The sequence below is a fragment of the Eremomyces bilateralis genome (genome assembly GCF_010015585.1).
Source record: "Eremomyces bilateralis CBS 781.70 unplaced genomic scaffold P152scaffold_1, whole genome shotgun sequence".
NCBI classification, from domain to species: domain Eukaryota; kingdom Fungi; phylum Ascomycota; class Dothideomycetes; order Eremomycetales; family Eremomycetaceae; genus Eremomyces; species Eremomyces bilateralis.
This window is the reverse complement of record NW_022985067.1, coordinates 2,142,150-2,166,382: the sequence shown is the minus strand read 5'-3', so window position 1 is coordinate 2,166,382 and position 24,233 is coordinate 2,142,150. Positions and strand designations below refer to the sequence as shown.

At 50.5% G+C, this 24,233-nt stretch overlaps 7 protein-coding genes across 7 annotated transcripts in view; 3 read left to right on the top strand and 4 right to left on the bottom strand.

The window, feature by feature from the left end:
- Positions 1 to 511: 511 nt before the first annotated feature.
- P152DRAFT_23715 (uncharacterized protein) lies at positions 512 to 2,618 on the top strand. The gene is made up of 7 exons (XM_033674598.1): positions 512 to 688; positions 1,060 to 1,131; positions 1,270 to 1,386; positions 1,450 to 1,481; positions 1,537 to 1,654; positions 1,708 to 1,904; positions 2,012 to 2,618. The coding sequence occupies exons 1-7, from the start codon at positions 610 to 612 to the stop codon at positions 2,435 to 2,437; spliced, it is 1,041 nt and encodes a 346-aa protein (XP_033539221.1). The 5' UTR covers positions 512 to 609; the 3' UTR covers positions 2,438 to 2,618.
- A 460-nt stretch (positions 2,619 to 3,078) lies between these two features.
- P152DRAFT_510789 (uncharacterized protein) lies at positions 3,079 to 5,176 on the bottom strand. The gene is made up of 5 exons (XM_033682681.1): positions 4,866 to 5,176; positions 4,717 to 4,819; positions 3,575 to 4,666; positions 3,375 to 3,514; positions 3,079 to 3,315 (listed from the first exon to the last, which is right to left on the bottom strand). The coding sequence occupies exons 1-5, from the start codon at positions 5,055 to 5,057 to the stop codon at positions 3,151 to 3,153; spliced, it is 1,692 nt and encodes a 563-aa protein (XP_033539220.1). The 5' UTR covers positions 5,058 to 5,176; the 3' UTR covers positions 3,079 to 3,150.
- An 8,531-nt stretch (positions 5,177 to 13,707) lies between these two features.
- On the bottom strand, positions 13,708 to 14,220 carry P152DRAFT_23615 (uncharacterized protein). The gene has a single exon (XM_033674590.1). The coding sequence runs from the start codon at positions 14,093 to 14,095 to the stop codon at positions 13,832 to 13,834; it is 264 nt and encodes an 87-aa protein (XP_033539219.1). The 5' UTR covers positions 14,096 to 14,220; the 3' UTR covers positions 13,708 to 13,831.
- A 492-nt stretch (positions 14,221 to 14,712) lies between these two features.
- On the bottom strand, positions 14,713 to 15,252 carry P152DRAFT_23613 (uncharacterized protein). Its single transcript, XM_033674589.1, has one exon. The coding sequence runs from the start codon at positions 15,208 to 15,210 to the stop codon at positions 14,818 to 14,820; it is 393 nt and encodes a 130-aa protein (XP_033539218.1). The 5' UTR covers positions 15,211 to 15,252; the 3' UTR covers positions 14,713 to 14,817.
- Positions 15,253 to 15,801: 549 nt separating this feature from the next.
- P152DRAFT_504774 (laccase precursor) lies at positions 15,802 to 18,437 on the top strand. Its single transcript, XM_033682393.1, has 10 exons — positions 15,802 to 16,055; positions 16,109 to 16,211; positions 16,262 to 16,387; positions 16,441 to 16,593; positions 16,650 to 16,882; positions 16,940 to 17,021; positions 17,071 to 17,309; positions 17,367 to 17,564; positions 17,679 to 17,924; positions 18,016 to 18,437. The coding sequence occupies exons 1-10, from the start codon at positions 15,843 to 15,845 to the stop codon at positions 18,232 to 18,234; spliced, it is 1,812 nt and encodes a 603-aa protein (XP_033539217.1). The 5' UTR covers positions 15,802 to 15,842; the 3' UTR covers positions 18,235 to 18,437.
- Positions 18,438 to 19,595: 1,158 nt separating this feature from the next.
- P152DRAFT_487322 (uncharacterized protein) lies at positions 19,596 to 21,262 on the top strand (the record flags this gene model as incomplete). Its single annotated transcript, XM_033682096.1, has 2 exons — positions 19,596 to 19,775; positions 19,844 to 21,262. 2 exons carry the CDS (start codon positions 19,596 to 19,598, stop codon positions 20,864 to 20,866), a joined length of 1,203 nt encoding a protein of 400 aa, XP_033539216.1. The 3' UTR covers positions 20,867 to 21,262.
- Positions 21,263 to 23,431: 2,169 nt separating this feature from the next.
- P152DRAFT_510786 (inhibitor of apoptosis repeat-containing protein) overlaps positions 23,432 to 24,233 on the bottom strand; it is a gene marked incomplete at its 5' end in the record, with an annotated part of 3,007 nt that continues 2,205 nt past the window's right edge. Inside the window, one exon of the mRNA XM_033682680.1 lies at positions 23,432 to 24,110. Within this exon, the coding sequence (XP_033539215.1) occupies positions 23,858 to 24,110 (253 nt within the window). The 3' untranslated portion in view covers positions 23,432 to 23,857. The remainder of the gene's footprint in view (positions 24,111 to 24,233) is intronic.

Genomic DNA, 24,233 nt, shown 5'->3' with positions numbered 1-24,233 from the left:
ATGGGACGGGAGTGGTCGGGCTAACTACTTCCTGTAGAAACGGATCAGGGACATCTGGAGATGAGTCCAACGTAGTGCCTAATACAACGGCTACCATAAACTTCGCAGCAATAATCTGATGCTAGCGAGCTCCAAGCTTCCCTGCAATTCCCGATAGTGTCGACACCCTAGTGACTATAGGTAGCTAGAATTAATGGTGATCTGATACGAGAACTCGATCACCTCCAGGGTCTGGTGGACCTAGCAGCCCTATGTTGCTATCAGGGACTCAGGGTTGTGGAGTGAACGGATACGTCATACGCCAAAAAAGGGTCGTGTGCCAAACAGGATGTGGAACACGTCTCTCTACAAAAATACTTTCACCGAAATTCCTGCCGCTTTCGAGATTCTTAAATACAATCTGTCCTTTTTGAATCATCTTCTCTGCAGCTGCAGCCTCTATCGTGTCCTCTTCAATATCTCTATCGCTTCGGATCTACCTTTCGTTCCTGTGTTGAGAGTTTATTTACACAAGCTTGACATCATCCTACCAGAAGCACCAAAGCATCACGAATAACCAAATCACCAAGTTACCAAGTTACCAAGTTACCAAGTCACCAAGTCACCAAAATGGCAGACGTGCATCCTCGGGCAATTCCCACTCCCGCAGAGCCACAAGATGGCAACGTCGTTCAAAATATGATGAACTGTAAGGTGTGTAACGTCCAGCCAGAAAGCAGAAGAAAGCGAGGGAGAAAGAGCCCAGTTGCCCCAAGCCCAGTTGCTCCAAGCTCCCCCTGCTCGTCTCGTTTTATTATTGAGACATTATTATCATTTTTGATAATTTGTTTGCATGTGAAACCCCAAGCAACAGCACCCAAGCAAGGAAGCCAGAGCTGTGTGTCGTGTGAGCTAACAACCAGATTTATTCCAGTAACCAACCCTGCCTTCCACTCCACCTTATCTTCCTCAACATTTGTCTCTCTCGCCAACTACGATTCTCAACGACGACAACACTACCACCGTCTCTCGAAATTCCGAATATCGTACAGGAAATACCCATAGCTGATCATCCCCCAGCCGCTCGCGAGACCATGGAGTCAGCCCAAAACAACCCGACCGTCAAAGACGTCAAGCACTCACTGACCGAGGGTGAGGTGAGTAAATTTCTACGCCTCCTGGCATCATGTCATATTGACTCTTGGGACCTCCTCGCTAATGTATTTCCGTCGAATCTAGTTTACCGTCTGCAATGCTGGTTTTTAGTGCGAGACTTCTAACATCACCTAGGCCCCATCGCTCAGGGCGTCAAAGAGCAAACTGGGAAGGCGTCGGCCGAGTTCCAAGATTTGGCGAACTCGCGGACCACGCCTGAGCAGCCTGCTGCTACTGGCCAGCCGTTGACCCGTATGTGATTTGGATATCAATAACTTTTTGGTTACGGGCATAGCTAATGTTATGGTGTTATAGATTATCATTCGATGCTCTACCGGCTGCTCAGCGTACGAATATCCGTTCACCCCAATCACGATCATGCGATGCTGATATTAGAAATAGTGGAAGAACCCCCGTGCCACCGCCATCACCTTCGCCGCGAACGTTCTCCTCATCTTCGCCGCTCGCTACCTCAACATCCTTCGCTATGCGTTCAAGGGTCTCTACATGGTGCTCGGAAGTACGTTGGACCAAATTTTATATCTGAAAGTGTCGGGGCTGACATGTTCGTAGTCACTGCCAGCGCTGAGATCGTGGGACGATCGGTGTTCGGAAACGGATTCGTAACGCAGCTGAGGCCGAATCGCTACTTCATCATCCCAAGGGACTCGCTGGAGCGGTTTACCGACGACTTCGGCCAGCTGGTGAATTTCGTGGTCATTGAGTTCCAGCGTGTCGTCTTCGCGGAGAACATCTACGTGACGCTCGGGGTATGTCAAATCTTCCTTCCCTCCCCTTCCCGTCACCCCATCCCCCCCGCCTCATCCCATCCCCAATTTTCCTCCATCCACCCAAAAGCTAACCCCCTTCCCTATAGGCCTTCCTCTCCACCTTCCTCTCCTACTTCCTCATCAAATGGCTCCCCCTCTGGGGCCTCGCCCTCCTCGCCACCTCCACCGCCTACCTCGCCCCGCTGATCTACCTCCAAAACAAGCCCTTCATCGACGCCCACCTGCAGCGCGCCTCCGACCTCGTCTCTGACCAGGCGCAGCAGATGCGTTTGCTCGCCGCGGAGCGTGCGGGGCAGTATTCGGAGCTGGCGAGGAGCGTCGCCGGGGAGTATACAGCGAAGGCGCAGGAGTTGGTCGGCGGTGCGAGGCAGAGGGGGAATGGGAACGTTGGGGAGAAGAAGCCAGTGGGCGTGAAGGAGGGGGATTTTCCGAGGGCGCCGAGGGAGGAGCCGGTAGTGGTAGAGGGGGTAACGTCGGGGGCGGAGCCGTCGATTCCGGTGGCTAGTTTCTAGGGGTCTACTGTCGATGAGCTGGAATCCACTACGAGGTGGAGTTGAGAACCTGTGAGGAGGTGCCGGTAATAGCAACGCAATCGATCCGCACTGCGGAAAAGCAGGCGGTTTGTGCAAAGTACCGTACCACTAATTGCAGTCTGCAACGATGACGAACGCATGAGCAGGCGGATGATGGACTGGAGAAGACGAATATTGAGTTTCAGTCGTGCTGTCAGCGTTCTTTTTTTCTCTCACGCAACAACCAAAATTGCCAGTATATTTGGAACGCCATCATATTGTTCGAGTGATGCGAAAATGGGTCGGGTCGGATACGGGAACATCATGGACACTACGCGCTTTAACTTGTAAGTACCTTAGTTTAGTTTCTGAGAAGCTGTTTTATTTGACGATGGGTTTCATGGTGTTCGGTGAATTGTAACGACCTTGAAAACAAAGCCATATGACCACGGTAACACTGGGAAGATACTCGCGCCATGTCCTTATTCTCTCCAGGATCTTTGGCTTTACACCTGCGGACGATCAGCCCAGGCAACGAAAGCATAGCATGTAGGAATGAATATGTTGACATGTCCTCTGAAGCGGGAACAAGGCACCATTCTCACCGCCAACTCCGGCAGTATAGTATTCAGAAAACAGTCGCGTGCTTGTGAATTCAAATCCTATATCAACTACCTCTAAAATTCTAGTGACATATCTACATTACCCATCGTTTAAACAGTTTCAATAGGCCCCGCACCCCCTCCAGCCCCCGCTCTATCCACGAACGGTATCAAATCTCCTTTGCACACCGTATCCGGTGGCGGAAGCGTGCCTGAGGCGAGATACGCGGCGTAGTGGTCCGCGGTACACTTCGACGGTGCCCCGCGCGAGGTGTGCTAGAAGCAAAGGTTAGAATATGCCGACATAGTCTGCAGTAGAGCATGGGAGAACTTACACCTGTGCCGTCGACGGTCAGGACACCGGAACCGGCGAATTGCGAGGACATCCGCTGTGCGCTGCGCAGCGGCGTGACGGGGTCGTTCGTGTTCCCGACGAAAAGGATGGGAACGTTGGTGTGGTCGGAGGAGACGGGAACTGGAGCGGTTCGATTAGCTTCGTGCATGTGAGATCACTAGACAATCGCTGGTGCCCTACTGTTCATGACCTGGCTTTCGGGTGGCTGGATGCCAAAACCCCGGCATGGAGTGGTGACGATGGACGCCATCGTGTTCCCGCCGAAGAAGCTCAGATTGACCTGGAACTCGACGTGGCGCTGGTACTCCTCGAATGTAGATAGATTGTAGCGACCGTTCGCATCGATGCACGCGATGTGCGTTCTAGCAAATCCCGGGGTATATGTATCGTCCGTGGTGTTCATCGGGATCCCCAGCGCCACTCTTCCCCCGGCGATGGACAAAGTGGTGGCATTTCGGTGCTCTAATTCATCGAGGACGAGCGCGAGGGCGGGGAAGTTCTGGACGGCATTATACAGGGCGTTGAAAAAGAATGCTTTGAGCTCCGACACTCCCACCAGGAGCGGCGTGGACGACATCAGTGGGTCGGAAATCAGAATTGGATATTCTCGGAGATCATCGAAGATATTGAACACTCGTAGTTCGATGTCCTCCGCGCTGGAAGCGTTGCCGTAGAAGGCGCAGAGTTCTGGCCCGGCTTCATAGCAGGATGTGAAGAAGGTCCTCGCGCTCTGATCGGCGTCTGCAACGGCGGTCGCCCATCCCCCTCCGTAGTAGTCGTCAGCGTCAACGACTCCATCCAAAATCATCCTCCCGATTCGATCCGGAAAGAGCGCTGCGATTGTCGCGCCAAGCACCGTGCCATAACTGCGACCGTAAAACCAGACCTTCGCTTCTTCAGGCGGGTGCCCAAGATTTTTGGCATTCAGCTCCGTGAAGCGGAGCACGTCGTTCGCGACCGCGACAGTATTCGCATATTTTTTCGGCAACTTGGGGTCTTGGACCGCAGTGCATCGCTCACCCCATCCGCGGCTCAGCTCCCAGGCCTGGTACAGTGAACCTCGAGAAGAATCGTCTACCGGCCGATCAAGAACATCTTGGCTGAAACGTAATTTGGCAGCGGGGTTGCCAGGGAAACATTCGAGTTCGATGCCACTTCGATTCACCCCGCGAGGGTCGAAGCCGATTAGATGGTACTGCGAACCCAAACCGTTGTGCGGAAAGGTTTCGGCCCATTCAAGAATCGTGGAAACCCCAGAGCCACCGGGACCGCCTTGGAGTGCATCAGTGGGAGGGGGTAGAAACAAGTCATCCTGTGCTTACCTGGCTGCGCGAAAAGATCGATAGCTGTGGTATTTGATGAAGGCTTTTTGATGAAAGCGACATTGGTAGACCCTATGCTTGGATCTGTATAATCCAGTGGTACCTAGGTTGCCAGTCAGCAGAGCAATAGATAGGGGTGGACTTCTTACCTCGAGCATCGCACAGGTGAAGTTATCAAAACAGGAGGTCCATATTAGTTCCGGAGACGGTTGTATCTCATCAAATCCGTAGACCATTGGTCCATTGTTCCTTTGTTGTAACGGACTGGCTGAAGTGCCGGAAAGCAGTGCGGAGACCGCCAAAGCGGCTATCTCGATGGATCTCATGAGGAGTAAAGTCATAGAATGAAGAAGTTGTAGAATTTGTACACAATGGCTGAGGAGACAGAAGTGTGCTGGACAAGCAATTGACCTGAAAGTACTGAAGATATGACCTTAATATACCCCAGAAATTGAATTGGGAGATGGTGACGATTTTCTTAAAATTAGCAGGATCTCGCTCAGTTTTGCAAGTCAATTCTCAGTTCGGCAAGGATTTGAAGGCTAAGACGTCAAGACAGGCAGTGCGCCAACCTGGTGGGCTCCAGGCCCTGCGGCTGGTGATGAGGATCTGCAGACATTCGGGAAGCCCTCAGCCTTACAATCCTTCCTCCAGTTCTGGAAATGATAGGACGGGAACGATGGATAGTGCGCCAACTCCGCTGCGTCATATAGACTCGGATTTGAAGAGAATGTTGATTTAGAGAAGCTTTTGGACGACAAACCTTGTGGGACAATATCATTGCATCACCATAGAAAAGGGAATTGCAGAAGCTCAAAATATCCATTCATCTACTACCAGAATACATCTTTGAGACGGGAGAAAGACCCATATCTCACTCCCCCGGTTGCGGACTATCGTGTAAAGAGGCAACCGGGGAAAGCGAGCCCGTAATTCCGTTCAAGTTTGTCGTCGACCTCTCATTGTAGCTGCTTGGCTGATGAAGGTCAGATCACCCGATTGATCGATTCCAGCTTGAGAGTATGAACAACGGTATCCACAGCAAGCCTCAGCAATGAGGCCAGTTCGGGAGGGATACATGACGATCTTAATACGTGGGCCAAGTGCGTGTTGTTCTTTTGTGTCAAATATCAAGGCTCATAGGTTATGCAGCATATGTTGGCAGTTTGCATTGTTACATCGCCAAGTTGAGGCATTTCACCGTCGAGGATGTTGAAGGGACGTGGTCGGACGGACAGGTCTGGTTTTGGCATGATGTAATACAGGAACTATTTATAATGCAAAGAGTGGAATCACTTGGCAAACCATACAAGGTGCCAAGCTGGCCTGCTACCAAGAGCGTAGCGTATAACCTAAATGGGCAGGGAATCACTTGGCAGTCTATCCAAGCTGCCAAGCTAACCCATTATCACGAGCGTAGCGAAGAACCTAATTAAATGGGCAAGTCACTTTTGCTGCACGTCGTCTGATTGGTCACTTCCTCTTCCTATCTACTACTAAGTTCAACCCCCTGTCAAGTAGCCAACCACTCGAGTAGCCAGTATCACCACCTCTATCACCATCTCTCTAACCGCGATATCTCCACCACCGTACAATATCATGATACCAAACTCGGAAGACCCGGTCCAACAGGCTATTGATGCCTTACAGACCGGTCAATGCAAATCACAAAACGAAGCTGCGGCGCTATTCAAGGTCAACCGACGCACCCTTCAAACCCGCTTAAAAGGCCGCCTACCACGCGTAGTAGCTCAACAATCTCGCCAACGCCTTACACCGGACCAAGAATCCTTTTTAGTCGACTGGATACTTGAAAATGACGCTCAAGGATTCCCCCCTACTCACGCACGGCTTCGCGAAATGGCATCTCGAGTTCTACGCCTCCAAGGAGACTCAACGCCCCTCGGGAAGAACTGGGTAACGCGTTTCCTACACCGTAATCCACGCGTTGCGACCTGTATCGGGCGTAGTCTTGATGTTGCCCGACGTCAGGCTGCAACTAAGGATACAATCGACGCGTTCTACACGTATTTTCACCAAGTTCAAACTCAGTACGATGTCCACCCCTCTGATACCTGGAATATGGATGAGGTTGGTATAGGACTAGGGATTTGCGCTAATTCTACGGTTATCGCAGACTCGCAGAAGTCAACGGCCTATATCACTAGTCCTATGGGCCGCGAATGGATTAGTATCGTTGAAACTGTCTCCGCGACCGGCCAGTACATCAGACCAGCGATTATACAGAAAGGCGCCACGTTACAGTCTTCTTGGTTCCCTGAACAACCTCCAGACTTCCATTATACGGTATCAGAGAACGGCTGGACTTCAAATCAACACGCGTTGGTTTGGCTCCGTACGGTTTTCCTGCCTGAAACCGCTACACAGCGGCAGTACCGGATTCTGCTAATGGACGGGCACGGTAGCCACGCAACCATCGATTTCTTGTACGAATGCAAGATAAACAACGTAATCGTGGTCTTCCTACCTGCACATACCTCCCATATCCTTCAACCTCTGGATCTCGCCTGTTTTTCGCCTCTAAAACGCTTTTATAAGACCCTCCTCCGCCAAAGCGCGTATATCGACGAGGCCCTACCGATTAAACGACGGAGATTCATTGTCCTCTATGCAGAGGCACGTCAGGCACGCCTAACCGACCGTACAATCAGATCTGGGTGGAAGGCTGCAGGACTTGTGCCGTTTGACCGGTCAAAGGGCCTCAGTAACCGCTTCGTTGTACCGTCACCGCCTACCGTAACCGCACCACCAATTCCACCACCAAACACGCCTCCACGCACCCCCATACCAGTCCCCTCCGTTCTCCAGACGACGCCCTACAAGCCAAAACAGGTACAGAGTGCATTACGCGTTCTTAGCAAGAATACACGCGTGGCAAAGACGACGAAGTCGTATATAGAGAAGGCAGCCAAGGCGATCGGAGTGCTACAGGCGCGTCAGGCCTCATCAGATCTGAAAATCGCGGGCTTACAGGCACGCCTTGATGCTGCTACAGCACCAAAACGTAAAAAGAAAGTTCAGATAGATCTTAATCAGAGGTTTGCGCAAGTTCGGGAGATCAAATTGGCACAAGAAGCTGTACGAGCGGTAGAGGAAGATTACCAACGAAGACATCCAATTTCGGAGGCCAAATCTACATCAGAGTCTCTCCAAGCTGTATCTTTTGAATCATGCTGTATAGATTTCCAAATATAATATGTTTTAGTAGAGATATTGCTGTCTGACCGATGGAGGTTGAGATGGTGATACTGGCTACTCGAGTGGTTGGCTACTTGACAGGGGGTTGAACTTATATCTTATGAGACATCTCTTCCTCTCGCAAATACTTGCTTTTCATGGCATATACTATGCCTTCTGGAAAGGCGGTATACCGCCACCGCCCCGTCCTGGTCAGGCAGGTCTTCATTTTGCGCCGAGTCACTTGTATTGCAAAATTGCAAGAATTGGAGGCTGGATGTGGGGTTTACTCCATAGCGTCGCGGACGGGTCTACTGCAACAACGGTATAGACTTTGATATGCCTATGAAGTATTGCATCATAGGACGGCACGAGCTTCCTACTCCTCGATTTGTCGACGATACTAGTGAAGAGCATGGAATCTGTAATGTGTGTCATATCGCGTTGCCACACAATCTCCTCGCCTTAGTGGTCATGGTGACGACACTCCAGTTATTGGACATGATAGTCCTATTATCGATCAACACCTTCGTGATCCCGCCTTGGCCGGGCTTCCCAACGTCAGGGCCAGGCTGAGAAACGTGATCGCACACACCAACAGAGAGATGACGCTCGCACAGAAGCACTCCAACGCGGTGATGTTCGCTTTGATCACCAGTCCCCGAAATTCAACCTCCAGGATGCAAATCTTTCTGAGCAAGATTGGGCCTACGCCAAGAACTTCCACAAGGAGATGGTCAAATTACGCCTTGGCCACTGCACTCGATGTGACGGAAAATGGTTTGATATGCGTCTCGTGGGCGGTATATGCCATCGATGCAGAATCGACGATAGGAAACGTGGCCATTTATCACCGCTGTATTCCGCAGAGAATCATTTAAATCCTGGTCTGGGCCCGTCGCATTACGATCTTCCTGAGTTATCTCAAGTGGAGGAGCTCCTCATCGCTCATGTCCATTGTGGTGTGGAGGTCCGAAAGGTTAACGGTCTTCAGTACCGCTATACAGGGCATATCATCAACTTCATGAGAGACGTGGGGCGCGTATACAATCGACCACCTCTCCATCCGAAAGTCCTTTAGATCGTTGTCATTCGCCCTGCTAATTGGGATCAGGATCCCCGTATGCAGTGTCAGTTTCGACGGGACTACCGTGTTCGCCGTACTGTCATTGAGCAGTGGCTAACCCATCTCAAGGTTCACCCCCCTAGATATCTGTTGTGAGCAGTGATTAACCCATCTAAAGGTTCACCATCCTGAATATCGCGATGTCGTCGTGGACCCTAGCCGCCTACAGCATCTTCCTATTGATGATGGTATTATGGAAGTGGTCGGCGTCCAGACTATGGAGGAGGAAGTGCTAGGGGGCGGCGATGACGATACAGGAGAAGAGGCAGAATACGTCGCCGTAGTCCCGGATCCCCTTCCAGCCCCATACGGAGATGGAGCGACTTCGGCAGCATGTCGATGACGCTCAGGAACGTCGACCTGAGCATCTGGCGATGCCTGAGTTTAGATTGACTCCTCTATCTGAGTTTAACTACTCTCAGGCTCTTCTAAGCCTGGCGTTCCCAAGCTACTTCCCGTGCGGTGTTGGGGACTTCGTTCATTCCCGTTTCCGGAAAGTAAAGTATCGTGAATATATCAAGCATCTGATGAGGTTTCACGATGGTCGTTTCACGAAGCATCCGCGCCTACGGTATGTCCTGTTCAACACTCTTTCCTGGAAACAGGTTAGCACCCATGCATCTTACTTCGTTCGTCAACGTCCTGAGAAAAGTGATCTCTCTCTTGAGGAGCTCCGTGCTACTTTTGCGGATGACTCCTGAATCCCAGGCCCTGCAGAACTATTGTTCGTTGTTCGGGGAGTCTACGCGCACATGGCCGTATTGGATTGGGCGTGGTAAGCAGCTTGAAGCTACCGTGCGATGATTCCTGTCTCCCGACATATTTTTAACGATGTTGGCCGCCGATTACCACTGGGATGATCTGCAGCGTCATTTACATCAATATGAGGAGTGGCGTACGGAGTAATGGATCTCAATCTTACGCCGTAACCTCCGAGACCATCCCCGTATCGCCGCATTCCTCTTTCATCAGCGCCGCGAGGCTCTATATAAGACTGGGGTAAATCCTAAGTTTAGCCTCCGCGATCAATGGGGCCGATACGAGTGGCAGGGTCGCGGCTCGCCGCACACATTTCCTCTATGGCTGGACTATGCCTGCCCTAACAGCGAGCTTCAAGTTTAATCGTATCCCTAAGGAGGATCTCCCTACCGCCCTTGACAAATTTGCGCGGTTCTGCGGCGGTCGGTATAGAAGGTATCGACAAACAGCCTCAAATTCTCACCATTGAATTACTTGAATGGTCCCGATGACGGCAATGGCACAGGGATCTAATGAAACAAGACTACTGTAAATTACGACAGGTATGGGGGACATTTGGGAGTTAGTATCATTGGTAGCTACGCGCCCGTGTGGTTTCGATTGCCATAGCAGGAAGAGAATCAGAATTAGAACATTCCCTGCAGCTCGCCAATCAGATTTCGAAAGCAGTACGAATGGAAATGCACTATTTCGATATTCGATTAGGTAAAACCTATCGTATTACTATTAGCTAGTACCGAGTATGGATATACCGATACGTTGAGTGAAATATACAATCCTAGTCAATGACCTCAGTGATCTAAAAATATCCTGACCTTGGGGTAATATTCTCCAAGTGTTCATACATGTATAGGATACAAGTAGTTGAGCTCTATGGACCATGGGTACGAGGCGAGTACAGAGTCTAGTACCGCTACGTCATAACTTCGTGTGGCTAACCATGACAGTCGAATCTATCAGCTTCACTTTACATTTGCGCCTCATGCTATTATGCTCGCTCCTTGTCATTATTAGAATCATCACATATTAGTGTGCCCTGTCTAAGAACCCACAGATGCCGTAATACTTCATTTACCATGTAAAGGCCATTGCCAGGAGGCTGAGAGTACAGCAACATCAGTCTGGTCCGGTCCCTGAGGACTGTCAGGTCAGCAGGAGATGACGGGGATTTGTTCTCTTCTGAGCCACGTCCCCCGCTACGCTTTCCCTCCTGATCTTCCCTTCTGTCGTGAAAACCGTTAAGATTGAGACTGTTGTGACTTCATGTCTGAGTGCCTATCCTCGCCATCGGGGGCGTCTACATCGGGTTGTTTTAATGATTGTGCTTGAATTCCGAAATTCGATCCCTGTCAAAATCGCCCTCCAGTTCGTATCTCCTGCTCCACATATTCTTCCACTGCCTAGCACTTAAAATAGGTTGTCTGGATAGCTAGCCTTGTTGCGCAAGAGGAATAAAGAGGCCAGATGACCATACGAAGTCGACCAAATCTCGATGTACTAATCAATACGGATATACTGGGCTCTCCGCCTTCGGCGTTCCCCTTTATCTCCGACAATAATTGGAAGAGGAAGACGTCGATCGGGAAATGCAGTAGAATGAGAGAAATGATAGTTGCACGGCTCCCGTGTCTTAGTGCTCAGGGAACGGCACATTATCCCGTGAAGATTTGCCGAATTTTCCTCGAGTTGCTTTAAGCCCGTCTTTCAACCACAGATCTAGACCCTTTCAATCGACTTGGGCCGCCGTATCAATCAGTGCTGCGATCTAGGGTTCCTACCCCCCTAGCCCGTCGCCACACGGGGGTTAGCAGTTCCATGAAACTCCGAATGCTGCATGCGGCCACATGCGCGCTGATCCCTAAAACGTTCTTAGGTGATGGTGAAGAAATGATTTCTCTACTAGATACGGAAAGGATATAGGCGAAAATAGGGTACAGGGAGATAGGCCGGATTTTGCTGGGATCAGGGGCTTTTGGTAGGATTTTCGCTTATTGAACAGCTTACCTCTTACAAACCTGTATGGTAGAGTTCTCCTGTAGACTTCCCTCTGCAGTCAGTGATCTGTAGTCACCCGCCTTATAGCTTCCCGTATCAACCCACTACCGATGCCAGTGAGCTGTCCTTGCTTGGCATCCCCTTCTGGTAACCCTGGGCTTGCATGACAATACAGTGAGCTTCACAATCAAGACGAAGGCATCATCGTCTGAATAGTGCCCGCGTGTACCCGTTCTTCGGCAACGATTACTCATAGCTCCGATAAGCAAACTAATGAGGGTAGGTTGAAAAGTGGCCTCTGAAGGGCAGTGACTAGAACTGAGAACCGAAAGAGGTCTAAAGAAGCATTCAGCTAGATAAGATGCCGCCCGGGCTTGGTGGTTCCAAGTCTATCTGAAGTAGCTTGAATCCTAGATTCATAGCAGAAACACGCTATCATAAGCCCGGCCACGGGAACAGTGGCAAAATAGACGTGGAGTGGAGGACCGTAAAATCGCGCTCGGCTGGAGGGATTAATATATTTAGCATGGCGCCGTCGCCATTTCCAACCACCTGGTTGGCACAGTTCAGGTAATATTTCTTTAACGGCAAGGCTAAGATCCATAATGCATCTGCCAACCAAACCGTTAGGATGTATAAAACCAACGTGCCCGTCAAAGAGCGTTCAAAAGATATATTAATTCGGATACAAGGGAGTATTCGAGGTACAATCAAGTACATCCCGGTGCCAGGAATCACTAGACGGAGGCGCCCACGAATAGATATACCTGGTACCGTATGCGACAGTCCGCAGTACTATCTGGCGAGCTAACGGGAAGTCAAGCCGACAGGCGGATTATACAGCTAGTGGGTACATGTTCTCAGGCCACGCTATCCTCTCCACAGTACGGAGTGGTGAAAATTCAGTCGATCGTGCATAAACGTCCCTATGAACACCAGGGAACGTATAATATAGGTAATATAGGCATGCTTGGGCCCGTTCTATCCAGTCGGAGCTTTTACGATTCCACAGACCTGAGACTGGTGAGAACAGCTGCAGCGGTAATATAAATTAGCCTGCTACGGCAGCATGGCGGACTAGGATTCCAGCTCTAAATCCCAACGCGCTGCGTCAAGTCTTCCCTTCGTCCCAGCACAGGTTGCAAGCATCTCGACCGGCTGTACGGCCGTACACACAGAAGCTGACGCATCTCGGTGAGCCCGAGGTAGGACTGGAGCTCTGGAACTTGCAGTGGCCAAACTAAGGTAACCGATGTAAGCGCTTTTTGTTTAACTAGCGGAAGCCAGGTTTGCTTCTTCACTTGTCCGTATACACTGGAAGCGACCACAACGACGGGAATACTGACACTATATTCCAGGCCGTCCATCTTCAGTCAATACTGACACTTTCAGTGAAGTAAGCTTCTTTTCTTAATTGCGCTGCCACTCACTGTCAAACCTGTGAGACGCGCCACCATCGTTAAATGCACTCCGCGGAGCTGAACGCCTCAACGCCAACCTCGTGTCCGATATGAAGGCACCGCGCAGCGCGCATGTATTTGATCTATCTAAAGAGTTTCCGCCAACCTGGCTAATCATCGTAATTGGATGAAGTTAATCTATCTGAAAGGTTCCGCCAACTAGCCCCCGCATCACTATCATGGGGTGGGAGGCCAGGATACGTCTGTGGCGTCCTCCTCAACGCCACCATTCCCCTTAGGCCGCCAAGAGCCTTCTGTTCTTCGAGCCGCGTCGAGGTTTCGCGGGACATTCGGTAGAATCCGCTACTGCTACTGCTCTCAATGCACATATTGTTTCCGTCCCCAAAGCTCAACTGAAACACCACACAAGCCGTTTTCTATTCGATTCCTGATGTCCGCTCTCAGATGCCGCCGTTGAATCTTGCGAAGCACCGTGGGGAACGGCCTCGGTGAGATTCCGCCCTTCCTTTAGGATCACGGTGATTTCTGAGGCTTCGGGACAAGCGGCATCCATGACCGAGACTCCGTTCGCTCCCCATGATTTTTGAGGTCAGTATGATATGCTGCTACCCATCACTCAAATCAAAACGGTGGTTGAGTATAGACTTTTGCGCCCGTGTTCAAGGTCATGGTACGACTTATGAGTAACGAGATATACAATCGATGTGCCGTGGCCAACAAATGGCCTTCTCGGTCGCGAACGGCGGGTAGGTGATGTCTTGGCAACATTGAAACTCAACCGGCAGCGGTGCAGGACCAGGCGTCCGGTTACGGTACCCGGTCGGGCACTTTTGGAATCCAGGATCTCTCGTCGTGATAGAATGCGAATGAAGCCATACATCACGTTGAGGCATTTCGAACATGCGTTCTAGCATAGTAAGCTACTGTACATCAATATGACCATGAAACAGTTTCGAACACGGACACTAATCAAGCGGGATAACGCAAGCTGCTTGCTAACAACAGTACAACTGGAATACCGGCCCGTGTCGCGACACCAGGAACATCCTTGATGTCGATGAACGTCGACCGAATTATCTTTTGACGTCTTCCAAACGTGTTGCCGCAAAGAAATGCGAGCTGCATTCGGCGATGCAGTTCGTATTCATCGGACGGTCTACCGTTGGATCCACCGTCGTCGCCATCACTATTGGCACTCCACAATATCGTACTTCCACCTGTGCCGGATCGTCGTTGCTGACTTCACCTCAGTTCTGTAGGGCTGACGGGACGCTGACGAATCCGGTGGATTACATTCTGCCCCGCGTTTTTTACAGCCACTTCGATAGACTGCTTCTATTTTCATTCATTCTTCTGGGCCTCGTCGATCACCGATTTGTATTGAGCCACTAACGAGTCAAAAGTTCATGAGCTTCTTGGTTGCCAGCCGTATACCGGGTTTCGGGCGGCATTTAGAACGAACGGGGGGGATTTCCAGTATACCGGAATGCGGCTCGATATGCTTGCTACTTTTAGAACCGGGTCCCTGGAGTATCGGAGCTTTTCATGGTCCGCCAGTTGACCACCGATGACGGGCGAAAGAATATCAATATTTCCCTAGGATCACCGCCGAACAACCCCATGATTCACCAAACAAGGCTTCCGGCGATGCGATTGGCGAAGCCACTTCGTACTCCAAGGCGTACACTGCCTGGAACAGACAAAGCACACGTGGTATCTAGGCGTCACCTGGTCCTTGAATTCCAGATTTAGGGTCGAGCTGGAATTCCCTGCACCGCCTGCCGAAATTCCACGCTGGTCGGTCTGGCAAAAACGAAGCTGCATTGGACATGTTTCGCAAACGGACCGGAAACTCCGTGTTCTCCAGGCTCGTATCAATGCCCAAAACCGAAAACGAACCTCTTCAGGACTTGATACCAGTATCAGGTATACTGATATCGCCAGCTCCTGCAGTGGCCGATGGCGGTAGAGCGAAAAACAAGGACGACGGCTCATTAGCTTGGCTTCTGATATGTACGATTACGTTGCTCATCATGCTATCCTGGGCCGTGCGGTCTGACGGTCCCGCAAATGCCCACAGGTATCCTGATTCTCATTCTGCTCTACTAGGTTCCATGAGTCTATGTCGTTTGTTAAAAAAAAGTACATCTATGCGGTCCATGCGGAGTAATCTATTTGCCTCCCGTTATCTCAAGTTTAATGCTTCCGTATTCGTCTTCAGCTGCGCATGGTCTTGTTCGTAGTCAGATTCTTCGGCGTCTATATCAGTCAACTCAGTCGATGGAGCAGCTTTCCTCCGACTTTTCCCTGTCAACATCCCCTCACCCACCCGAAATCCGAGGAAAGCGGATCTACAGTCCCTTGCTTCCCCCACATCGGGGACATGGAATCAGATGCAGGGAGAAAGTCTACTGGAAAGCAAGGTGCGGATCGACGGGATAAATCCCGAAATGAGTAAGTCCTGTGATGGGTACTGTCACTATCTTAGAAATGCTTTCGAGCTTTTAAAGTCCATTGCTCGTGTATATAAGTCCGGTTCATCTACTGGTTGTCAATGGAATCACTACCATCTCAATCGTTTAGAGACCTTCGTTTGACAGTTAAGATTCTTAGAAGACTCAGTCATCATGAGTCCGATTTCGCAGTTCGTCCCGGCTCTTCTTGCCTTCGCCGGCCTGATTCAAGGGGCTACCATTCCTTTTAGCCGCGCCGCCTCCAGTAACCTGGAACCAAGACAGGCATGCGAGAATGGACCAGACAGCAGAAACTGCTGGACGGATGGGTTTGACATCAATACGAACCCCCATGAATCGTGGCCATCCACAGGCCAAACGGAAACGGTACTTTGATTCACTTGAACACGCCTGGAATACCAACTTATAGATATCCTTAGTTTAATTTGCGTCTTACGAATACGACATGCAATCCTGATGGCCATGGAGAGAAGTGGTGCACATTGATTAATGGCCAATACCCGGGACCAACCATTAGAGCAAGTATGTTGAGACTGTAGACGCAACAAAGTTTATCCGCTAACGTTTCGCAGATTGGGGTGATAATATCCGAATCATTGTTCACAACGATGTCATGGACAATGGAACATCGATCCATTGGCATGGTCTCCGGCAATTGAATAGCAATAAGCAGGATGGAACCAATGGTGTCACGGAATGTAAGAATGAGCCATTTGCCTGCAGCTCCAGAACTTGACTGATACTGTTCCAGGTCCCCTTGCCCCCGGGACGACTAGGACATACGAGTTCAAAGCCACCCAACACGGCACAACCTGGTATCATAGCCACCATTCCGCTCAATACGGCGAGGGGGTCGTAGGTACCATTATCATTGACGGGCCGGCGAACACCAATTATAACACAGGTAACGCCGAAATAGGACAGGCATCGCGAATTGACTGACGCTGACGATGATTTCAGATCTTGGGGTGCTTCCGCTCTCAGACTGGTACTACGATCAGACGTGGATGCTTCTATGGCGAGCGCTGTACGGTGGAGGTTTACCTCCGCCCAGTGACACAGTTTTGGTCAATGGCACGATGATCGATGGGAATGGGAACGGCCAGTACCAGAAGATCAATGTCGTGAAGGGGCAGCGATACCGACTCCGATTCGTGAATACGGCGGTTGATCATCTCTTCCATGTGTCAATGGTACGTCCGAAACTGCTTTCCTTATTGGAATGAGATGACCCTTTAACACGATACCAGGACGGCCATCCGTTCACAGTCATTGAGGCTGATTACGTTCCGGTGGTTCCATACGAAACCACCGATCTGAAGATCAACATTGGTTAGTTTCTTCCCAAACGATTGCATCCTAATTCTGACTCTCCTTTTAGGTCAGCGTTACGATGTCGTCTTTACCGCGGACCAGGACGGTCCCGCCTCCAACTACTGGCTCCGTGTTCAACCTGGCAGCGCTCTCTGTGGCAAGGCGGACATCTACAACAATGCCGATGTGACGGTGGGCGCCATCCTGAGCTACGAGGGCGCGCCGGACGAGAATCCGACCTCGACGGGTAGTACGATGACGGATACCTGCGATGATGAGACCTTCAAGCCCTTCCTGCCGCTTCCGGTGAGTGCTCTGATGTTTCGGATTTCAGCCTGGTGTCTAATCGTAATCCATACATAGGTACCGTCCGACACCTTCCTGGAGCAAGTGACGCCCCTGGATATTACTTTAGGGAGCGGAGCCGAAAATATTGTGAACTGGTACATCAATGGGAGCTCCATGGACGTCAACTGGGAGGAGCCAACGATTTCCTACGTCAAGAATGGAACGCCGTATGATACTCGGATGAGCGTAGTTGAGATGCCAGAGAAAGACACGGTACGTACACAGTCCCGGTGAACGAATCATCCCATCCCATACACAACGAAATTGAGAAACCCATCCGATGGGAAAACAACTCGCATGCTCAAGGAATCCATCTAACGATATCAGTGGTACTTCTGGGTCATCCGCAATGACCCCACACGCCCGCTCCCTCATCCCATTCATTTGCACGGCCACGACTTCTGGCTTCTCGGGAGTGGAGTCGGAGCCTTCCCCTACACCCTGGACTCGTTCAACTTCAAGGACGCCGTGCGACGCGATGTTGCCACTCTCCCAGGAAGCCCCGATGGAGCCTGGATGCTTCTGGCATTCCAGTCCGATAACCCAGGCGCATGGCTGATGCATTGCCATATTGTAAGACACACCGTCCCCCTCGCACGCATTCAGAACAATCGGAACAGCTAGAACCACTCGTTGAGCACGCCGACGCTAACTTTTCTTGCAGGCATGGCACGCATCCCAAGGCTTGAGCATGCAGTTTGTGGAGCGCAAGGACGAGATCCTTAGCACCATTGGCAACTTGGACGATTACAATCAGGGTTGCATTGAGTGGAAGAGGTATTGGAATAGTCCGGATCGCGTCGGCGTGGACGAGGATTCGGGTCTCTTTGCGCCAGGGAAGCTGCTGCCCGACGCTATCTCAGGCCCGGGAGCCGGTGTGTAAGGTGATGTTGCTTGGGTTGATGACGATCATGATGATGGCGATGAGGAGGAGGATGAGTTCTTACAGCTTACAGTCCGGTATTGTAGGCAATCTCCTTGTATCTAGCCTCCCTTTCCCCTTGACACGTTTTGAAGTTCTACCTTCTCTCCGAAAAAACATCTTCTCACGGTATATATTAGAGAGTGCTTTTGTCTTCCTCTTCTGAAATACAATATGGATATCAGTAGATGACAGAGTACAGCTGTTCCGTTGATCAGGTGATCTGGAGATGCGACTTCAGCAGGATAGCACTTGATTACCAAGAATTGAAAGTGTTGATTGATCTTGATCCTTAATGAGCGTACAAACTACGGGAATACGCTCATCTTATATGTTCTGTATACAATTGATGGTCGTGGGGACCTTGGTTTCCTCAAAACGAGCGAAGAAGCAAAGAAAGAAGCATTGGTGATATCGTGGGGTGTGGGATGCTCCTCCACGTGGGAACCACGGGGGAACCACGGGGGAACCATGGGGGCTAGACCACCTAAATACGACTGAGAAATGGGGGCGCGGTCTGGAGACCGGCGGGTCCCGAAAAATAAGAGATATCCTGAAAGCCTGATCTCTGACAGTAGATCTTTCCACAATCCAACTTTCTCATAAATTTTAGTCTTAGTGAACGTGACCTTTAACAGCTGGAGCACAGCTGCACAGTTCGAATCTCTTTTTCCCACGGCTACTTTACCTAAGTAAGCATTCTACCGGTCTCATGGAATATGCAGATTGCAGAGGCAAATATTTCCAGTCTGTTTCAACTCTGAAACCATGTCATTGTTGGATCGAAACGTGTCTTATTAAGAAACTAATTATACAAATGAGAGTTTAAATACAAAGAATGACTAATCACGTGCTGCCTCAATGCCTCATAACCGATGCTCTCCCGGTCCAGGTCTAACATCATGGCGATACAAAGATCACGTGGCTCCCTTTGGGCGTCGTCACCACCCTGATTCATCACCCAATTGGGGATAGTGACATCTGGGATATCAATACCTTCAGGGGTTGGATGCGGCGTTCCAAACACAGCATAGCCTCACTCCATCGAATTCCTCGTCAGCTCTCATTAACGATCGAGACTCCGAGTGGCAACGGGATCTGGGATTCCGCTCCTTCAAGGCGCCAGCGTAAAAAGACAGCCTCGCCCACCAAGCCATCAACCTCGTCCATCTCCTTTCTATCCCATACATATTAGCCTTTCCTTCCGTTTTTCATTCCAACATCACGATCTTTCATCTCCCATTATCATTTCTTACCCATTTGATTTAATTTCTTTGATTGGTTTTCTCATTGTAGTTCCGTTATCGTCAAATCTAGGCAACATGCTGGTCGCACGCGCCATCAGCCATGCTGTCAAGCGTGGAGTTCACACGGATCCAAGGCTCTTTGATATCGATGCGGAGGCCATGATCGCGTGGAAGCAGTTCGATCCTACGCTTCCTTGGTGGGGTGGTTCGCTCCTGTGGTCGACTGTGTTCGCATTTATATTCATGCTCTATACCGTACGCCTCTTCCCCATTGTCAACATCAAAATATCAAGATCATCCGGCCATACTAACTACCCTCCCAGATCCACTATAGCGTCGGCCATGTCATGTCCACCTGCGCCATGATCGAGTCCTCCAAGCCAACCACCATTTTCCGCATCTCCCTCGTCGAAAAAGAAAAAGAACCCTCCTCCGACGACCACCCCGACGACCCCCTCTTCGTCGACGAATCCACAACCATCCCCGCCATCCCCCTCACTCGCCACATCCGCACCTTCCGCACCCACCTCCGCTCCCTCGCCGGTCCCCTCTCCAGCTATCGCGCGCTGCACTATGGCGCTCTCTACCTCGTCGCCTTTGGGTCCCTGCACTACTTCCTCGCGGCGCTCCTCCGCTTCCCCGTCGGCAACTACATCGCCGTCGCTATCGCCTCTGCCGCCGTTGCGCCTCTCCACGCTGCCTGGACCCACGCCACAATCGCCATGCCGTCCGACAAACGCATGGGCAGCCGGCTCGCGCACGCGCGTCGTGGATGGAAGGCGATCTCTCTCACCGCTGCGATGTGGGGCATCACAAATGAGGTGGTGATTAGCATGGCGCGGATGGCCGCAGAGATGGTCGCGTTGGACCGAAATCCCGATATGAACATCCTAGTGCTCACGACGTGCATGTCGGTTTTTTCGGTGCTGTACTACTTGTTTATCACGGTGCGGATGGAGATTTTATTGGTGAGGCTAGAGGCGGCTTATTTCCCTATTGACGAGGAGACAATCGTGCCGATGGATGGGAGTATTTGTGAGCTGATGGTCGTGGAAGAGACAAAGTATCGCGTGAATCCGGTGGCGATGAAGAAAGAGTCGAGGGGGCTCACGAGCCCGTTTAAGCGTGTCTTGTTGATCATCGGGAAGTTGATGGTCATCGATACCGCGATGATCCTGGCCTTGGTGAATATCTTGCTGCTAGAGCTGTACCTGTGCTGGGGAGAGCAGTTGGTGATGGTGTTCAGAGCTTTCAAGGCGAGCTATCAGCTTTATCTGAAGAAGGCGGCTGAGCAGGGGGCTGCGCAGGCGGAGATTGGGATTGATTTCCTCGACCTGGATGAGTAGTGGAATGGAGAATAGCGACGACGGAGGTTGAGGGCGAGGATGAGAGTGGGTAGGAGAAGAAGTCAGATGAGTGAGCCGTCAAACTGGTAAATTCCGTCCATATTAGGCGTTCGACAGCTCCGATCATGCCTCGGACGATTGGCGTTGATGCTCCGGTGTACAGAAGTATTTCGCAAGCTGCTGAGCGGGATTTGTAGCGCTTAGTGGTCAGAGTTGGACTGTTGACTTCGTTTCCGTGTCTACGTTTCCTAGGTCTGGTAAAACAATTCAATGAGTCCGTCCACCGTATCTGTTCAGTCGTTCGTAAAGTTTCCAGTAGTGTTGCCTGAATCCACAGCGAGGTGTTTATACGTTCCGCCAGAGGATCACGATTTTCGTCGAGGAGCCCTGTTCAAGAACAGTCATTGTCTAGTTAGCGAACAGCATCGGACGGATTATATCCAGGGATGCAGTGATTTCTGATTACATAACCCCTATATCCAAATTCGTGAAGGATTTCCGGGCGTACTCTTCAGGAAGGGTGTGGAAACCGCTCATTTGCTAGGAATGCTCTTGTGGAATGGGATAAATAAGAGCATGTTGGTAGGCATCACACTGATATGGGCCACAATATCGGACCCTGATCAAACAAGTTGACTCTGGTAGTACTTATCTACATGAAGTGCTATTGATCGAGTCTACATTTCCAATTATCTACCGCAATGGCGACAGAGTCCACATGTTGAATCGGTGGACCCAAGGTGAGCCACCCTTCCTGACTTGATATTAATGTGCAAAAACTTGAGGTGATGTGGCAATGTCCGCCACTCAGGATGGGTCGGATGATCAACGGCATCGCGGATTGAAAGAGGTTGGCTAAGGGGAAGAATCCAGGTCTATCTGTCGCAGAGGCACGAGATTCCAGTGATCCTTGAAGTGAACCGCCGAAATAACTGAACCGTAGTGCCCAAGAGCCATGTAGGGCTATATGGCGTACCTCGAACCTATGGGATCCTTTGTAATTATGCAGCCGGACGTATCGGGAATCGAATGCTATCAAGTAAAAATAACAAGTCCTACACTCCCAACTGAGGGGTTCCCCTTTTGGCGTAGTGGACTTGCAACAAATGCCAACAGTTTCTCGAGAACACCATAAATCTCATCGTCGGAAATACAGGGACCAAGATCAAGTGAACTATAATGTATCCTTGGTAATCCATCATCGCTTGCCTGCGAATCATGTTCGCTCGGTGGTGCACCCGATATGTCTCGTAGCGCCACGCCCTTCGTATTAGATGATGATAGAGGACTACCTAAGCAATATGTTCCCGTAGGCAGCAGTTTTGAGTAGAGACAAAGGAGATCGATATTGTCCTCGAGGCATTTTAACCAATATATCTCGACCACTTGTTAACTCCCCCGCTTCTCCTTGGGGACGTCAGTCGACGAGTCATCCCCTTTCTCCCTTGGGAACTGATTCTTTTTATCCTTATCCTTTTCTATACCTTTTTCAGGGATTTTTGTTCAAGCTGGACCGGGCCACTTGAGCTATTTTGGATGGAGTCATTTGGAGAAAACGGAAATCGGAATAGGTTGACCCTGCACTATCCCTAACAGCCACTGTTGGTATCTCTATCCTTAACCTGGCTATTCATTTCGACACAAAAATAGAAGGCAGGAAGCTATGTGAACCAGAGTTTGTTTCAGAGGTTGTGATAGATATTGCCCTAATATTTCATACAATTTTCTGAGCTCTTACTCCCTCAGCACAATGTCCCCCCGAAAGTGCCGACTCCGCTCCACAGCCACACTCTTCTGAAATCTCATCCTATTAAGTAAGAAACACTCTGCACTGCACCAAAGAATCTGTAGGAGACCTGATGCTGAGCTAATTTCTCTGCACACCATTTTAATCTAACAAGAGGGAAAGGCTGTCCACGTCCTCGATACAAGTGAGATCAGACTCACTAGCAACGGACGATTTTGGATTCGTCATTCATGAGGAGGCTGCGGATTCGTGAAAATTTCAACTTTCCCATCTGGAAAATGCGAAGGGTGTGATGATGTGGGTCGCGAGCGAAACGTCCACTGCCCCGGTTTCTGGATGACGGCTCAGTGAAGACAGTCGGTTTCCATGCTTTTCGGCCCACTCCGTAGTCTCTACTGTGTTCTGGCTATCAGAGAAGTTTACTGCTTCTCTGACCTCCTTTCTGTTGTGGAGTGTTCGGAACGAGACAGCAATGCAAAATATTCAAAAATTTAACATGGATGAGCAGGTAATGGATTACCTCCATGATCACTAGGAGAGCCATGACTCCCTACGGTGCTATCCTAGGATTCCAGATCAAACAGTCTTTGTCTACATGTTCAATTGCTGGCACGATGGACCAAAAAGATGTATCGTATGAGCAATAAACCCTCTTGCAGGCAGTCTTATTCAATGAATGACTACTTATGCCACCGAAGTGGCGTTCTAAAGAGTTAAGATATACATAGACTGACGATGGTATACGCGGCTGAATTCTTGCTTATTATGCCAGACAATTGGTTCGATATTTGTATACAGTTAATCCTTCTAGAAAGGGGGGAGAACTGGCGAAACGGAATTCTGCAACGCGAAATATTCCGAGGCGATGGACAGCGATAGTACGGTGGCATGCAGTTGGGGCGATACTTATGCCATCGCAGAACCTCCGTTTGCGTGGCCAGTTGATGATGGAATGAGATTGGCGCTGACGAACTGTGACTCAACAAATTGACACAATCGGAAGAATGATTGGAAGAGCAAGTTTGCATTCAATGAGACGTTAAAGAAACCTATAAAACGCCTTTAAACGTGCCTATGACCGACCAAAACATTCACACAAACGGGATTTCCCCATCTAAGGGGACTGCCCCTTTCCCTCGGGACCCACCATTAACCAACAAACGCCACTAACCAACGCCCTTCTGCCCAGTCATGACGATATCCTTCCAAATCGAAATCCAATCACTAATCCAGTGAATCTCTTCTCACGCCGTCTCCATCCCCTCCATCACCTCCACCGCCCTCCCCGCTTCCTTCTCAAAGACCCCCACCAATCGCTCACACTCCCACCTTAACTTCTCCTCCCCCCTCGCCGCATTCCACACCACCCACTCCTCCACCGTCATCCCCTTCTCCTCCTCGCTCAACCCCTTTCTTACCCGCCGCAACACCTGCCCCATGCTCGGCCGATTCTCCTTGTTGCGCTCGTCGCCGCTGCTGCCGGGCGCAGGGGAAACGCTGGTGAGGTTCCGGAGGTGCGGGGGGAGGGTAGATTTGGTGGTGGGAGAGGGGAGAAAGAGGGTTTCGAGGTCGGAGGGATGCCAGGCGGGTTTGGGGGGGGAGGCGGTGGTGGGGGTGGCG

Coding starts and splice junctions, on each gene's coding strand:
- P152DRAFT_23715 (XM_033674598.1), top strand. CDS start 610: ATGGCAGACGTGCATCCTCGGGCAATTCCCACTCCCGCAGAGCCACAA. Junction 689..1,059: donor CGTTCAAAATATGATGAACT/GTAAGGTGTGTA, acceptor ATCATCCCCCAG/CCGCTCGCGAGACCATGGAG. Junction 1,482..1,536: donor TGCTCTACCGGCTGCTCAGC/GTACGAATATCC, acceptor TATTAGAAATAG/TGGAAGAACCCCCGTGCCAC.
- P152DRAFT_510789 (XM_033682681.1), bottom strand. CDS start 5,057: ATGACTTTACTCCTCATGAGATCCATCGAGATAGCCGCTTTGGCGGTC. Junction 3,515..3,574: donor CGAAAGCCAGGTCATGAACA/GTAGGGCACCAG, acceptor GAACCGCTCCAG/TTCCCGTCTCCTCCGACCAC. Junction 3,316..3,374: donor TGACCGTCGACGGCACAGGT/GTAAGTTCTCCC, acceptor CTTTGCTTCTAG/CACACCTCGCGCGGGGCACC.
- P152DRAFT_23615 (XM_033674590.1), bottom strand. CDS start 14,095: ATGTATGGCTTCATTCGCATTCTATCACGACGAGAGATCCTGGATTCC.
- P152DRAFT_23613 (XM_033674589.1), bottom strand. CDS start 15,210: ATGAGCCGTCGTCCTTGTTTTTCGCTCTACCGCCATCGGCCACTGCAG.
- P152DRAFT_504774 (XM_033682393.1), top strand. CDS start 15,843: ATGAGTCCGATTTCGCAGTTCGTCCCGGCTCTTCTTGCCTTCGCCGGC. Junction 16,594..16,649: donor GAACACCAATTATAACACAG/GTAACGCCGAAA, acceptor CGATGATTTCAG/ATCTTGGGGTGCTTCCGCTC. Junction 17,925..18,015: donor GGCTGATGCATTGCCATATT/GTAAGACACACC, acceptor CTTTTCTTGCAG/GCATGGCACGCATCCCAAGG.